This window comes from Mesoplodon bidens, assembly GCF_964165515.1.
Source record: "Mesoplodon bidens genome assembly, chromosome: 1".
Lineage (NCBI taxonomy): Eukaryota > Metazoa > Chordata > Mammalia > Artiodactyla > Ziphiidae > Mesoplodon > Mesoplodon bidens.
In genome coordinates this window covers 51,139,151-51,157,126 of record NC_138176.1, presented here as the reverse complement: position 1 = coordinate 51,157,126, position 17,976 = coordinate 51,139,151, and the positions used below count along the sequence as shown (strand labels likewise).

Below are 17,976 nucleotides of genomic sequence, written 5' to 3'. Positions count from 1 at the left end.
AGGACAACATATTCTGTTGATGAGGCTGTGGGGGAGAAGGCTCTTTTACACATCGCTGGTGGGAAGGTAAATTGCCACAACCCTTCTGGAGGGATATTTGGTGATACCTAACAGAATTACATATGTACGCGGCTTTCCACCCAACAAGCTTACTTTTAGGAATCCATCCTGAAGATACAACCATCATTACAAAAATATGAAAATACATCAGAACAAGGTTATTGTTTGCAGTATTGTTTATAATTATGAGACATTGAAAAAATTGAAATGCTCATACATAGAATGGTTGATTAAATTGTGGTACAGTCACATAGTGGAATACTATGCAGATGTAAAAAGAAAATGAAAAAGTGTGAAGTGATATGAAGTGATTTCCGCGACATATTGTTATGTGAAAAACAAAAAGCCCCCAAAAGCGTATGTAGTATGCTATCCTTCATCTAAGAAAGAAGGGAGGAATAAGAAAATATACATGTAACTCCTCATTTGTGCAAAAAAAATGAAGAAAGGATAAACCAGAAATAACAAGATTGGATACCTGCAATCTTGGGAAAGGTTGGGAAAGGGGTAGAAAGAAAGAGGGAATGGAAATAGGGTAACATTGATGAGGAGGGAGCGACACCTCTTTGAGTATGTCTTTTTGTGTGGCTCTGTCTCGCAGAACCACAGTGATGTTTCATATACCCCCGAAAATAAACGATTAAAACCAATTAGAATGTGGTGGAGGGGGAACCCAAAATGGAATGAACACTGACAAATGAGTCTAACAGTATTACAGATGAATAAAATAACTACACAGAAGGGTGGGGGGAAAAAGAACAAACTTAAGAAACTGGAAAACAGTGTATTGACTGGATTCTGTAAGGCTAAGGAAAAAAACGTACATAAATGATGTAATCTAGTTAGTAAAAGTGTTTCTCAAAGAGGAATGGATTAGCAACAACTCTGTATATGTACTAAAATTAAACAAGTAAGTAAATAAATTGCAGATAATGAGAATTGGGTTTCTCACTGTTAAAGAGAGAAGTTATATTTAAAAAAGAGGGAAGGTTAAAAGGAACCTTTTGGATTAGAGCTAGAAATACTAGTATAAGCTCATGGTTTTCAATATATAGATAGATAAGCACACAGATAAAGGGATACAGAAATATAGATATATGTATAGGTGGACTACTATGCTTAGTACATATATTTCCTAGTTCTGTCTGCTGAGAGGACACGGAAGTAGTGACACCTCGGTAAGAATGATCATACCTAGTGCCCAGATCTTGGTCTGTAAAAGGAACCAGCACTGCTAGAAGTGGTTGATTACAGCACTGGGACAGCAAAAATACAAGAAGAGCCTGGAACATCTGGTGGTGTCAGAAAAGGGTTGTTTTGAAAGAACACAAGAGCCAACATGAAGGAGTACCTACTGGCCAAAACTGGAACAATTTAAAGAAAAAAAAGATAGTATTGGATTATAGCCCATAGAATAAGATATTTATGGGTTCATACTGAAATAAATAAACATTCAACTGACTGACTTACAAAATAAATTAAGTAAACAAATAAACAAACAAATAAATAAGAGCTCTTCTTCACAATGAATAAATTGGAATTCCAATGAATAAATGTGAGAAGAAAAAGGAAAACAGAGAATTACCATTAGGTAACCACTTCAGTAATAAATATTGTAAACAAGGATCCACTGATAGATGCTAAAATTAGTAGATAGAAGTTGGGGGAGAAATAACATTGCATAGTCTCAAAATGTCTCCCCAAGGTAGTTATCAGCTTACAAGGAGAAAACCAACTTACAAGGCAGACACCAACTTAACTGGGTGATTAAGGTAAATATCAGTATTAAGGATATCATGAATTCCTTGCTATGTTGCATTGAAAGGGAGACAGCATAATTTTTGTGGTATTCTTGCCAAAAATGCATAACCTCATTTCAGTCATGAGAAAACATTGGAGAAACCCAAATGGAGGGACATTCTACAAAGTAATTGATTAATACTCTTCAGAAGTGTCGAGGTCATGAATGACAAGAAAGACTGGGTACTTCCCCAGTGGCGCAGTGGATAAGACTCTGTGCTCTCAATGCAGGGGGCCCAGGTTCGATCCCTGGTCGGGGAATTAGATCCCACATGCGTGCCGCAACTAAGACTTCGCATGCCACAACTAAGGAGCCCACGTGTGCAACTAAGGAGCCCACGAGCCACAACTAAGGAGCCCGCCTGCTGCAATTAAGACCCCATGCAACCAAATAAATAAATAAATATTTTTAAAAAAGACTGATAACTACTGCAGCATGGAGGAGACTAAAGAGAAATAACTAAATGTAATGTAGAATCCTGGATAAGATGCTACATAGAAGGATATTAGTGGAAAAATTGGTAAAATTTGAGTAAGATTTATAGTTAATAGTATTTAAGCAGTATTAATTTCCTGTTCATAATTATTCTGTACATATGAAGATCTTCACATTAGAGGACATAGGATAAGGAATATAAGAGAGCTCCACTATTTTTGCAACTTTTTTGTAAGACTAATATTAGTTCAAAAAAAGAAGTTAAAAGAAGCCATATATGTTCATCTCAAAGGTACAGAAAAGCTTTTGAAAATAAAATTCAACCCCTATTCATTGGGAATAGAAGGAAATTTATTTTAAATTCATAAGAAGTATATTTTAAAAATCCAGAGCAGATATCTTAATTGGAGAAATATTAGAAACATTCCTTAAAAAAATTAGGAACGAGACTAGGATGCTGCTGTTACTACTTTTATTCAGCATATTATTGGAGATACTAACCAGTGTGAGAAAACATGGAAAGAGAAATTTCCAGAAAGATTGGAAAAGAAGAAATAAAACTGTCATTATTTATAGATGATGTGATGGATTATTATAATTATTATTCATAGATTTACAAAGGATCTTTCCCCTCTTAAAACTACAAGCAAATTATTAGAAATAATGGGAAAGTTTAGCAAGGTGGCCAGGTATAAGGTTAATATACAAAAGTCAGTTGCATTTCTAGAGTGGAGTGACTAACAACTGGTAACACAAATAAAGAGAAGGCACCATTTACAATATTATCATGTGGTACTAAATATCTAGTAAGAAATTTAGCAATTTTGTTGTTAAATGAAAAAATTAAGAGATATTAAAAAACTAAATAAACATACTTTGTTCACTGAAAGGTTTAACATTGTAAAGATTTCAGTTCTCTCCAAGTTGATCTATAAATTCAGTAAAAATCCAATCAAAATCCCAATAAGATTTTCATGAAATTTGATAAGATTATTCTGATAGGTAAAAGAGTAAGTGGTCAAAAGCAGCCTGGGCCTTTATTGTATTTACTTATTTATATTTATCTATATATTTTTTTAGCCTGGGCATTTTTGAAAAAGAAAAGCAGGAATAATTTGCCCTCTTAGATATCAGGATTTAGTGTGAACCTATAGTAATTAAAAACGGTATGGTTTTGGCCAGTTGAAGTCAGCCAATTTTTAATTTTGGGATTTCTTTAAAGGATTAAAGTTTAGAAAAAAAAAGATTAAAGTTTAATCTTTTATTATGAGCATTCGAAGTTGCTACATCTTTGAAAGCATATTTCCAAGGAGCTAAATGGCTTTTATAAATGTTTTATAGATGTTAATACAATGGAAGGGTAAAGAATGTTTTACAATAATGAAAATAACATGGTATGTAAATATTTTGCAAGGGATTTGAGAGACAGATGTTGTAGATAGTTTTGGTTTTAAGACTGATATAGATTCAAGTAAGATTGCTCTAGTTCAGTAATTTCATAAAAATCTTAGGATCTAATTCTGGATGGAGAATATCCCATGGAACCTGGGGAGCTTCAGGTTTTGTAGAACAATGTGAAAAACCTTGAGCTAATTAAATAACCTTTAGAGGTTACTTCAAATTTGTTTTTATACTTACATAAGAATTTATATTGCCTTGTTTTTCACAGGTTACACAAGTTAGTAGCTAAATAAAGTATGTTCTAAGGCTTTTTTTGTTTGATTTAGGGAAATAGTTAACAGTTGATACTTTGATAATATTGCAATTGTTTTTCTTCTGAAAGAATAAGTCAATTTGGTTAGTTTAGTTAAGAGATTTTTTGTTTTTGCAAGTTGTTACAACTCATGAGAGCATTCTTACTTCTGATCAATATGTGTATGGTGCTCCTGTTCTTTCCTCATTACAGTAAGGTGTTATAAATTTTACAAACCCAGTCCTGATAATGTGACAGGATATAAATTTATCTTAAATATTATTAAATTAAGTATATAAATCTAAGTTTTAACACAATGTTTTCATGAAGTAGAATATTTTATTTGAAATCTAAGTAATCAGATGTTTCTGTACAAATTTTTATGAAGTAAGAATAAGTAAATAATTTGATATTAGCAATCTTTTTTCCCCAAAAAAGCTCTTATTGTAGATAAAGAATAAAGCCCAGAGATGTTAAGTACAATTTCAGAGGAGTCATTATTGACGAAGTCAGAATTGAACCCAGTTTTTCTGATTCCAAATGTGCTGGAAATATTGTGAAAGAGGAATCAGGAGGCCTGGTGAATAAACTGGAGCTGTGGAAGGAGATATCTGGAGTTGGGTTTTGCTGTAACCTAACTGGTCTCCTTATCCCCACTCTTCCCCTTTTTCTCATTCATCTTTCATACTGTCTGTTCTTTTCTCTTATGCTCATTATCTTTGTTATGCTATCACCATTATTTTATAAAATCCATTTAGGAATTGAGTCACCTTAATTAGAATAGATTTCATGTATCAGATTCTAAAAGCTTTAGAACATTTTTTTTTTTTTGCGGTATGCGGGCCTCACACTGTTGTGGCCTCTCCCATTGCGGAGCATAGGCTCCAGACGCGCAGGCTCAGCGGCCAAGGCTCACGAGCCTAGCTGCTCCGCGGCATGTGGGATCTTCCCGGACCGGGGCACGAACCCATGTCCCCTGCATCGGCAGGCGGACTGTCAACCACTGCACCACCAGGGAAGCCCAGAACATTTGTTTTTATCCATCCACTCGTTTGTGCCAGAAATCTTGATGTCTTCTGCAGTCTTTTCTTTACCCTCCACATCTAATTGCTTCTTGGATTCTACCTCAGAACTAGTTCACAAATCTATCACCGTTTTCCCCTTTAAGCAGTCTTGCCTGGTTTCTAGCCCTTTCATCTGCTGGATGGTCACTAACCTTCTAAAAGTTCTTCCTACTCTTTCATCTATGAAAATTGATTCCTCTACATTAAAGCGTCCATAAACTTGGATGAGAAGACATTACATCTTTTTTTCCCTTCCAGTTTTATTGAGATATAATTGACATACAGCACTGTATAAGTTTAAGGCATACAGCATAATGATTTTACTTACATACATCATGAAATGATTATCACAGTAAGTTTAGTGAATATCTATCATCTCATATAGATACAAAATTAAAGAAATAGAAAAATATTCTTTTTCCTTGTGATAAGAACTCTTTGGATTTACTCTCTTAACCATTTTCATGTATAATGTACAGCAGTGTTAATTATATTTATCATGTTGTACATTACACCCCTAGTAGTTATTTATCTTAAAACTGGAACTTTGTACCTTTTGACTGTCTTCATCCACTTTCCCCTGCCCCCACCTCCATCTCTGGTAACAGTAAGATATTACATCTTTATTTTCACTAATTGCTTATTGAAAATTAGCATTTCCTTCCATTATGAATAAGGTGACAATCCACAGTAATATTATCAATACTTGTGACTTGGTCACCAGTGGAAAACACATCTATTTTCATATCACATTACAGTTGTTGAAGATAACTTGAATATCATTTATGCCCATGATACTTTGGCATACTTTGAAATTAAAGTAGTTGCTGCATACTCTGCTATATCTTGTTATTTAATGTTTTAATGAGGCTCATAGGTTATGCCCAGTTTTAAAAATATTTTGATTACTGTATTTCCATATAATTGGTTTTACTATCCTATTTCATTTCATGAACTTAAAAATATTATTCTGTAATAAAAATGTTCTAAATTAGATAATGGTAATAGTTACACAACTTTGTGAAATACTAAAAAAAACACTGAATTTTACACTTTAAAAGTGTGAACTTTATATATGTAAATTATGTTCCAATAAAGCTGTTATAAAAATATTATTCTGGGGACTTCCCTGGTGGCACAGTGGTTAAGAATCTGCCTGCTACTGCAGGGGACACAGGTTCGAGCCCTAGTGTGGGGAGATCCCACATGCCACGGAGCAACTAAGCTCGTGAGCCACAACTGCTGAGCCTGCTCTCTAGAGCCTGTGAGCCACAACTAATGAAGCCTGCGCACCTAGAGCCCATGCTCCACACTAAGAGAAGCCACCGCAATTAGAAGCCAGCACACCGCAACGAAGAGTAGCCCCTGCTCACCGCAACTGCAGAAAGCCCGCACGCAGCAACGAAGACCCAATGCAGCCATAAATAAATAAATAAATAAATAAACTCTATTCATAAAAAAATTATTATTCTGATAATGGGTCTCTATGCTTTATCAGAATATCAAAGCGTCTAAGGTACATAAAGGATTACCAGCCCCTTCTCTTTACTTGGTAATATACTATCCTTCCCAGTTACTACCTAGAAACCTTTTATTAGGCATTTTTCCAAAACCTTGCTAAATATTTCCACAATAAAGCCTCTTCCAACTTCCCGGGGCAGTTCTTTTGGTGTGCTCTTAGGAATGCTTACATATACTGCATATACCCTAAGCCCATTGTTGGTTATCAACCTCTAGGTTGATAATTTCTTCAGCCTTGGGTTCATGTCTTTGTGTCCCTAGCACCTGGTATGATGCCTGGCACATAGTGGATGGTCTACTGATGAGTGAGTGAATAATGAGGCTTTAGTGTGGCACAAGAAATACATTAGGATGAAAATGATACTGGGAGAAGGAAAGAAGAATCATTGATTTTTTTCTATTGAAATCAGTTAACAGACTCTGCTTTTCAAAAGGTACTCCTGTTTTTTGCTAAGATCTTATTTTTCATCAACAATTAGTCATTTATTTAAACATACCTCCCTTTCCTTCAGGGAAATTAGATTTTAATCAGCAAAACTCATCCATCTGTACATTTAAAGTGTATTTTATTGTATGTAAAGTATAAAAATGAGGAAAAAAATTGAGACAGGAGAGAAAAACATCTAAGTAGCATAATGACTTAAGAACTAAATAATCGATCTAACAATCAAGAGAAATGTAAAGTAGCGCATGCACAAATGCCAAGAGAGTTAGAGATAAAAACTAAGTTCAGGGGAAGGAGAAATCACTGGGAGTCTATAGTGGTTGTTTTTCTGTATAGTATTTGGATGGGGAGAGAGGAGGATGACAGCATTATAGCCAGTGAATATAGTGAAGGCAGAGGCTTAGCAGTGAGAAGGAATAAGGCATGTTCCGGGGGAGCCAGTTAGGGGAGTCTTCGAGTATTTCAGATGAGAAATGCTAACAGTCTTGAGGAAGAATAGCAGTGGTTGGGATAGTTGGGGAAGACGTGATCAAATCAGACTCCAGGAGTTAGGGAACTGATTGGATACAACAGGGTAATGGAGGAATCAAAAAATAATTGAAATATTGGTCTTGGTTAATTGGTGGAAAAATGATATTATTAACAAAATAGAGAAGTAAGAGAGCAGGGCAAGTTTTTTGGAGAGGGTAAATAATTCCATTTCCATTGGTTAAAAATATCAAGCTTATTTTGTCATCTAAACTGATTCAAGAATAAGCTACATGTTTTATAGAAATGAAATCATGTTTTACACTTAATCACACTTTACAACATAAACAGTTCTAAGAAGATACCATGTTATCAGGAAAATATAATGTTTCCATTTTTTGTACATGTCGTCTTTTTTTTTCTTTCTTTCTTAGATTCCAGTATGGTTAGTGATATTGTACTTCAAGACTTACTGGCATATGTGTCTTCAAAACATTCCTATCTCAGAGATCTTCCTCAGAGGCAGCTTCAGAAAATGAGCAGTATAGAATTTGTAGAATTGGAGCAGCTTCAGCCAGACGTATTAGTCCATGCAGTTCTAAGAGTTGTTGATATCACTATACTGACAGGTAAATATTTTGGGTGCCTCCTTAATTTTAGGTTATAAAAAAATTAAGATACAATAAGGACCTACTGTATAGCACAGGGAGCTATACTCAATATTTTGTAATAACTTATAAGGGAAGAGAATCTGAAGAAGAATATATATATGTATATTCTTCTGAATCATTGTGCTGTACACCTGAAACTAACACGATATTGTAAATCAACTATACTTCAATTTAAAAAATTAAGATACAGGACCGTCTTAGTGTACCATTTGGTTATCAGTAGATATCATTAGACACTGAAGTACAGTATCCCATGTAACAGAGTAATGCCAACTAAAATATTTCTTTTCCTTTTCCAGAGGCATTATACAGTTATAGAGGACAGAAGCAAAGGAAAATTATGTTAACAGTGGAACAGGCCCAAGGTCAACATTATGTGCTTGTATTATGGGGTCCTGGAGCAGCCTGGTACCCTCAACTTCAAAGGAAAAAAGGTAAATACACCAAAAAGCATTTAATCTATTTATAGTTAGGTAAATGATTAATGCTTAAGAGCCTAAGATGAAGAGACTCTGGAGATCAGACTACATTTGAAATATAATTGATCATGATTGAATATTCTTTTGCAGATTTCTTCTGTTATAATTTTATACCTCCTGTAAGCAATTCAGTGATCTAAAAAGTCTTCTATAATTAATGGTAGCAAAATAAAATCTTCTGTTTATTCCCAGGTATACTACTTTACCTTTGTAGTGAAGATCTTACCTTCTTTGGATAATGTTGTTTAAAAATTTAATTCTGGAGATGCTTCTACAATTTTTATTCAGCCAAAGTACTCTGATAAATAAACTTCTCTCTGGTTGTAGGGCAGATGTTAGGGGATTTGCATTAACTCTTTCAAGTCGCAGTGTTACTGTTTAATAAATTACTGTGCGCCAGGTTTTTATTCCACTTGTTTTAAAAGTGTGGACTATTAGCCATCCATAGAATGTTCATGTTTAAAGTATGACACATGATTACATTTTTCTTTGAAGCATAAGTTAATCACTTATGATGTATTGAGTTAAATGGAATTGATGTTTCAATAAAACAGTATAACATCTTCCTTTTGATATTGTGAGATCCTTTAGCTGCAGCAATCAGAAACAGTGTAATTACTGGCTTATGAGTTATTTTACTCTGCTAAATTAATTCAAAGATTAAGTATGTGACCCATTCTTTTTTACCTGTAAGAGTTAATGTTTCTTTCAAACTTCTATTTCAAAATAGTTATCTAAAGATCTATCACATTGTCTCTCTTAATCATTAATAGCCCATAACTAGGATTTGACTTTTGACTTTTATGTTAAGATCAAACAGTGACAAATATTTGTTTGGTTGAGAAATCTGAAACATGTGTCGATGATAGACAAACCATCGTTGTTGACCACCATGTCATGGCCAGGAACATGAGTCTACTGCATGCTGAGCAGAATGTAGGTCGAAGGTGTCATTCCAATTACAGTGGAGCTGTAGCAAAGCAGATTGCTCCATGCTTAATATGAATATTCTTTTAAAACTAATAGTTATTTGGTTAATAGAAGAGGAATTGTAGTTATCTCTAGATAATTCTATGATATTTAAGTTAATTTTGAAAATTTATGAATCCAGGAATTAAGGTGTAGTTGTTCTTTGTTCATTCATTCAGCATATTTATTTATAATCATTGTTTTTTAAGTTTTAATATCTACCTTAATACCTCAAGATCATTCTTTCTAAAATGGGAAAATACCAATTTTGAAGAATCATTTAAGTAAGTGATTCTACTTTCACAAATTGTTAGCATTCTGTCTATTCATTTAGTATTTCTTTTTTTTTCTTAAGGCATTCTCTGTATTATTCTTTCTGTACTGGGCCCTGGTTTTACTTGTTCCCAAGGAAAACAAACTCACATTTAGGTGATATAATCAGAAATGATCGTCAAGCAGTCATTACTGAATACTAGAGATAACAGAGTCAATGTTTTGGAGAAGAAGAATAAGAAACTAATCCCCAATTTGCATTTTTTAGAAATATGCGTTGTTAGTAGGAATTTGGTATGCCTTATAGGTAGCAAGCATTGGTCACAGTTTAGGTCCTAATGAGGGTGGGCTAGGGACATAAATTACACTTCTTGGGACTTGGGTATGCATAAAATAAGCTATTCAGAATTAAATGCCTTTCCAATGCAATATTCTCCTGAAATCATTTAATAGAAGTCTTTTTTTTTTTTTTTTTTTTTGCGGTACGCGGGCCTCTCACTGTTGTGGCCTCTCCCGTTGAGGAGCACAGGCTCCAGACGCGCAGGCTCAGCAGCCATGGCTCACGGGCCCAGCCGCTCCGCGGCATGTGGGATCTTCCCGGACCAGGGCACGAACCCGTGTCCCCTGCATGGGCAGGCGGACTCTCAACCACTGCGCCACCAGGGAAGCCCTATTCTTTACTGTTTTTCTAACTGAAGTATAATTGACTTACAGTGTATTAGTTTCAGGGGTAAAACCTTTCTTGAAGACAATTGACAATGCATATGAAAGCCTTAGAATTTGGAATACCTTTGGCCTAACAATCATAATTAATAGGAATTTATCATGGTTGTGCATAAAGATGTATCTAAAAGTATTTTATCACAGTACTATTTATAATAGTGAAAAATAAGAAACATGCCCCAAAAGAGAGGATTACTCTAATAATTTTTAAGATTTTGGTGTATCTGTGCAGTGACATATTACGCAGTATTTTTAAATAATGTAGAATAATACTTAATGACATGTAAAAATATATTTGACATCAGTAAAAAGCAAACAAATTGAGAACAACTAGATGGCCACTAAAACATTAACTGTGTTTATTTTGAGGTGTTGATTATAGCTGCCATTTATTTCTTTGCTTATCTGTGATTTCTAAGCATGTATTTTATAATGCAAGAAAACTATTTTAAAATAGTGATTGGTTTTAAGCAACAGCTTGGAATATACATGCTTTAGCTCTTTCTAATGATGCTCTGTCTATACAGATGTATTGACTTGTTTTAAGATTGTCCACAAAAAAAAGCTGTCCAATGAAAGAAACTGAGGAAGCTGGTAGGGTGTTGTGAATTAGATTTATGGCCTGAAGTATGTGGGAAACTAAAAAGACAACTGTCATTAGAAAACTTAGTGCTAAGAGACCTCTTTTTGTTTTGATATAGTTTTAAAGTTGAATCTATTAACTTATAGTCTGATTATTTGGCAAGAAGGTCTGTGCTACTGTGGTTCAGAATTATTACTAAGGGAATTAAAAATAGGAGCAACTGAGTCTAAATGCTTTCTTTTGTTGTGGAAAAATTAGCTAAATAAGAAAACTAAGGGGACTTCCCTGAGGCACAGTGGTTAAGATTCTGCACTCCCAATGCAGTGGGCCCAGGTTCAATCCCTGATCAGGAAACTAGATCCCACATGCATGCTGCAACTAACAGTTCACATGCCACAACTGAAGAGCTCTCAAGCTGCAACTAAGGAGCCCATATGCCACAATTAAGGAGCCTGAGAGCCACAACTAAGGAAGCCCACCTGCGTCAACTAAGACCCAGTGCAACTAAATAAATAAATAAATGAATAAATATAAAAGGAAACTAAGGTGTTGAAAAATCAATGAGTAATATTGATTATGGCAGACGTCCATTTCTATGCCATTATTTTAAAAAATCTTTTCTGTAGCTTTCAAAATGAGAGTTTGCTACTTTGAAAAGCAGTTGATTATGATAAGTTATGACTGTTTAGGAGACCAAGTAATCTTTAGAAAAATTTTTGTTAAAATTATTTCTAGCATTCTTATCTTATTGCCTTAATACAACATTCATATTTTGCCTCTTTATATCCAAATTCCTTAATGTGATGAAAGTTGTATTTAACTGATTTAATCAGGTCAATCTATTTAATCTGATTTTGAGCCTAGATTATTTCCTTTTTGGTAACTTTTTGTTTCTGTTTTGTTTAAGATTATATTTGGGAATTTAAATATCTTTTTGTTCAGCGCAATTGTATCCTAGAGAACCTAGAATTGCACACGACACCATGGTCATCCTGTGAGTGCCTGTTTGATGATGATATAAGGGCAATTACATTTAAAGCAAAATTTCAAAAAAACACACCCTCCTTTGTGAAGATGTCAGATTTAGCGACACACCTAGAGGATAAGCGTTCAGGTAAGACCTTTATTTATATAAGACATTGCTAGTTTTTTTTTTTTAATACTTTTATTTATTTATTTATTTAGTTTTGGCTGCGTTGGGTCTTCATTGCTGCACTCAGGCTTTCTCTAGTTGCGGCGAGCAGGGGCTGCTCTTTGTTGTGGTGCTCGGGCTTCTCATTGCGGTGGCTTCTCTTGTTGTGGAGCACGAGCTCTAGGCACGTGAGCTTCAGTAATTGTGGCACACGGACTCAGTCGTTGTGGCTCACAGGCTCTGGAGCACAGGCTCAGTAATTGTGGCGCACGGGCTTAGTTGCTCCGCAGCATGTGGGATCTTCCTGGACCAGGGCTTGAACGCATGTCCCCTGCACTGGCAGGAGGATTCTTAACCACTGCGTCACCAGGGAAGTCTGCTAGTATTAATATAAGCAAAGAAGCTGCCATTTGTGGGGAAAATGTGTAATTGAATATAAAAGTGAAATATAGATCTCTGTAAGTAGCTGAAACAGGTACTGACATCTTCCTAACATTTTGCCTACAATCCTTTGAGGTTAATTTGTAATTATTAGGGATTACCTAAAAATATTTTTTGCATGTAGTTAAAAGCAGCTTATCATTTAATAAGCCAGAAATAGAAAAATGACTCTAGCCAGAATCACTGTTGAGATAAACATTTTATCAAGTTACTAAGCTATCATCTATACATGAATGTTAAAAGTTAGCATTGATACAGAATTTACGGAATTTACTTACTGCTTTGTATAATGTAATAACATACTTCCTGAACTCAAATATGTGTGTGTGAGTGTGAGTGTGCGTATAAATTTCATTCTCAGAAGCATACTACTTGGAAGAATGCCTGATGAATTTTATACACACACTCACACAATTTCCATGAACTAAATATAATTAATTTATTTTGAGTGCAGTAGTAAAAGGCGTATGTTTTAGGTTCAGAATGCTATACACTTTGGAATGAAGAGAGAGTAAAATAGTGAAAATAGCTAGATAAACTGCTACAATTTTAGTGGGAAATACTTTTCACTAAATTGCATTCCTAACTACAGAAATGATGCTAAAAAGATGCTAACTCCTGGTTGAAGGTATAACAAATTAAACAGCATTTAAAGCTATAGTTAAGGTTGCTAAATGCCAGTAATGAGTAAATGTCAGTGATTATCAGTTTTGGAAACTAATAGAAAGTTTTCCAGCGGCTGCTGTGGCTTCTCTTGTTGTGGAGCATGGTCTCTGGGCACATGGGCTTAGCAGTTGTGGCTTGTGGGCTGTAAAGTACAGGCTCAGTAGTTAGGACGCACGGGCCCAGTTGCTCCGCAGCATGTGGGATCTTCCCAGACCAGGGCTCGAACCCGTGTCCCGTGCATTGGCAGGCAGATTCCCAACCACAGCGCCACCAGGGAAGTCCATAGCAAATGTATTTAGAGGGCAAGTAAGGGTTGAAAAAAATGAGATGTATCTGCAGGTTTATTGTTACATAATTTAAGTTTTAATGAAGAAGAAAAATTTGGTCAAAAATTTTCCTCAGAATTTCTGTAAGATTACTATTTTTGGTGCTTTTATAGGTTGAGTTATTGAGAATAACTCAGGAGCTTTGGATCTTGATACTGAATGTGAAGTTTATTCTCCAGTCTGCATAAATAATTTTCTGAATTCTTATAGATGGTTTTAGATTTTGTTAAATGCTAAATGTGTTTTAAGTGGACTAAGATTACTTTAACAGTTTTTCTAGTGAAAAGAATCTGGTCCCAAATAAAGTAAGTTGAAGCTCCTAAGAGATCACATGCTAAGATTCTCAACTATATTTCTTGGGCTTTTTTACTAGCATGCTATGCCCACTTTTGGTTCATCCACAGAAATGTAAGAGTTGTGTCATATGCAGTTAATAGGATACTTCAGAGTTAGTGGTTTTCTTTTTCTTTTTTTAAATTAATTATTTATCTTTGGCTGCATTGGGTCTTCGTCGCTGTGCATGGGCTTTTCTCTAGTTGCGGAGAGCGGTGTCTACTCTTTGTTGTGGTGAGTGGTCTTCTCATTATGGTGGCTTCTCTTGTGAAGCGCGGGCTTTAGACACACAGGCTCAGTAGTTGTGGCTCACAGGCTCTAGAGTGCAGGCTCAGTAGTTGTGGCACATGTGCTTAGTTGCTCCGCAGCATGTGGAATCTTCCCGGACCAGGGCTTGAACCCGTGTCCCCTGCATTGGCAGGCAGGAACCACTGTGTCACCAGGGAAGTCCAGAGTTAGTGCTTTTCAAATGTGATTCAGAGAGTCAGATTAAAAAAAAATTTTTAACAGGGTTTTGGGGATGTAATTTTCACACAGGAAATTACCCTTTTTTAAAGCATGCACATTCACATTGGTGAGTTTTGACATGAAACCCGTGCAACCGTCACCACAGTCATGAAACCGTCAGCTGTCTCTCTGTAATCTCTTCTGACTCCTCATCCCTGCCCCAGATCCTTCCAGGCAATCAATCTGCTTTCTGTCAGTAGAGATTACTTTGAATTCTCTATGGTTTTATATACATGGACTCATGCAGTATGTACATTATTTTGTTTGGCGTCTTTAACTTAGCAAATTCTTTGAGATGTATCTATGTGGTTGTGTGTATCAGTAGTACATATTATATGAATATACTGTGATTTGTTTATCTGTTCAGCTGTGGATGGACATCTGGGTTGTTTCCAGTTCTTGGCTATTATAAATAAAGCTTCTATAAACATTCAAGTATAAGGCATTATATGGACATAGTCTTTCTTTTTTCATGAGTAAATACCTAGGAACTGAGTCAATAGCTGGATTATATGGTAGGCATATGTTTAACTTTTAATGAAACTGCCAAAAAATAAAAATAAACTGCCTAACTGTTTTCCAAAGTAGTTGTACCATTTTACATTTCCACCAGCAGTGTATGAGAGTTCTGTTTTTTACACACCTACCTCAACACTTGGTATGGACATTCTTTTTAATTTCGTTCATTCTAATAGGTGTGTAGTAATGGGTCATTGTGGTTTTAATTTGCATTTCCTTATTGACTGATGGTTTTGAACATCTTTTATGTACTTAATTGGCAACTATATATCTTCTTTGATGAAGTGTCGATTGAAATCTTTTGCCTACCTAAAAAAATTGACTTGATTGTTTTATTGAATTTTGAGAGTTCTTTATGTTCTGGGTAAAAATTATTTTTCTTTCTTTCTTTCTTTTTTTTTTTTTTTTTTTTTTTGGCTGTGCTGTGCAGTTTGCAGGATCTCAGTTCCCAGACCAGGGACTGACCCTGGGCCACAGCAGTGAAAGCCCAGAATCCTAACCACTAGGCTACCAGGGAACTCCCTGGGTAAAAGTTCTTTATCAACTATAAGCTTTGCAAAAATGTTGCTTGTCTTTTCTTGCCTTTGTTGTAGTCTTTTACTTGTCTTTTCATTATTTTACCCAGGTCTTTTTTTTTTTTAATTTATTTATTTTTAGCTGTGTTGGGTCTTCGTTTCTGTGCGAGGGCTTTCTCTAGTTGCGGCAAGCGGGGGCCACTCTTCACTGCGGTGTGCAGGCCTCTCACTATCGCGACCTCTCTTGTTGCAGAGCACAGGCTGCAGACGCGCAGGCTCAGTAGTTGTGGCTCACGGGCCCACTTGCTCCGCGGCATGTGGGATCTTCCCAGACCAGGGCTCGAACCTGTGTCCCCTGCATTGGCAGGCAGATTCTCAACCACTGCGCCACCAGGGAAGCCCTACCCAGGTCTTTTGAAGAGCACAAGTTTTAAATTTTAATGAAGTCCAGTTTATCCATTTATGCTTGTATGAATTGTGCTTTTGGTGTCATTTCTAGGAAATCTTTGCCAACCCAATATCACAAAAATTTATCTCCTACGTGTTATTCTAAAAGTTTTAGAGTTTTAGGTTTTAAATTTGGGTTTATGATCTATTTTGAGTTAATTTTGTATATGACATGAGGTATGGCTTGAAGTTGGGTTTTTTTTATTTGTTTTTTGCTGTATGACTATCCAGTTGTTCAAGCACTAGTTGTTGAAAAGATTATTCCATTGAATTGCCTTTGCACCTTTGTCAAAATCAGTTGTCCACATGTATGGTCTATTTCTGGATTTTCTTCTGTTTTATTGATCTATTTGTCTATCTTTCCACCAATAGCACACTATTTTGATTACTGAAGTTTTATACTGATAGTCTTGAAGTCAGATATTGTTAGCCTTCCGACTTTGTTCTTTTCAAAGTTGTTTTGGCTGTTCTATAACCTTTGCATTTCCACATGGATTTTAGAATCAGTTTGTCAATTTCTACAAAAAAAGCCTACTGGGATTTTGATTGGGATTGTGTTGAAGCTACAGATCAATTTGGGGAAGAACTGAAGCATCTTAACACTGAGTTTGCCAATCCATGAACAAGATGTATCTCTCCATTTGTTTATATCTCCTTTAATTCCTTAGCTGTGTTTTATAGTTTTCAGTGTGTTAAGACAGTATTACTTCTTTCTTTCCAGTCTGGATGCCTTTTATTTATTTTTCTTTCCTCGTTACACTTGATAACTCCTCTAATACAATATTGAAAAATAGTTGTAAGATCAAGCATTTTTACCTTGTTTCTGATCTTAGGGAGAAAGCATTTATTCTTTCATTATTAAGTATGATATTGGCTGTATGTTTTTCATAGATGCCTTTATCAGGTTGATGAAGTTCCCTTTTATTCCTAGTTTTCTGAAAAAAAATTGTTTTTTAATTCTTTTTTTTTTTTTTTTTTTGGCTGTGTTGGGTCTTTGATGCTGTTTGCAGGCTTTCTCTAGTTGTGGCGAGCAGGGGCTACTCTTCGTTGCAGTGCACAGACTTCTCATTGCGGTGGCTTCTCTTGTTGCGGAGCACGGACACTAGGCACACGGGCTTCAGTAGTTGTGGCACGTGGGCTCAGTAGTTGTGGTGTACACGGCATGTGGGATCTTCTCGGACCAGGGCTTGAACTTGTGTCCCCTGCATTGGCAGGAGGATTCTTAACCACCGTGCCACCAGGGAAGTCCTGAAAAAATATTTTTTTAAAATCAGAAATGGATGTTAGAATTTTTCAAATGCTTTTTTCACCATCGATTGAGATGATCATAGTTTTTTCCCAATCTTTTAATATAATTAATTACATTGATTGATTTTTGCATATTAAACCAACTTTGCATTTCTGGGTTTTTTTTGTTTTTTTGGCTGCGCCATGCACAGCTTGTGAGATCTTAGTTCCTTGACCAGGGATAGAACCTGGGCCCTTGGCAGTGAAAGCACAGAGACCTAACCGCCGGACTGCCAGGGAATTCCCACTAACATCTGTTAATAAGAATTTTTATGTCTGTGTTGTCTGCAGTTTTCTTTTCTTGTAGTAACTGTTACCAAGTCCAAGCTTACTTTGCTTACCACGTGACAGGCCAGTAAATCGGGAGATGAGGTATTGAGGCAAGGAATACGACTTTATTTGGAAAGCCAGCAGACCATGAAGATGGTGGACTAGGGTCCCCAAAAGACCATCTCATCGGGGTCTGGATGCCAGTTTCTTTTGTAGAGTCAGAGAGGGAAGTAAAGTAAAAAGGCAAAATAGAGAGGGAGAGGTGGCGAGGAAGTCAAGTAAAAAGGTCCGTCAGTCTTGCAAAACATCTCCTGGAATGGCCAGCCTCAGTGAGGGGTTGTGTTAGTT

At 35.8% G+C, this 17,976-nt stretch overlaps 1 protein-coding gene across 2 annotated transcripts in view; it reads left to right on the top strand.

Annotated features, from left to right (window-relative positions):
* SHLD2 (shieldin complex subunit 2) overlaps window positions 1-17,976 on the top strand; it is a 101,855-nt gene that overhangs the window by 62,094 nt on the left and 21,785 nt on the right. For both annotated transcript variants that reach the window (XM_081240553.1, XM_081240552.1), the window contains exons 5-7: window positions 7,922-8,116; window positions 8,458-8,592; window positions 12,093-12,299. In XM_081240553.1, the coding sequence (XP_081096679.1) occupies window positions 7,922-8,116; window positions 8,458-8,592; window positions 12,093-12,299 (537 nt within the window). The remainder of the gene's footprint in view (window positions 1-7,921; window positions 8,117-8,457; window positions 8,593-12,092; window positions 12,300-17,976) is intronic.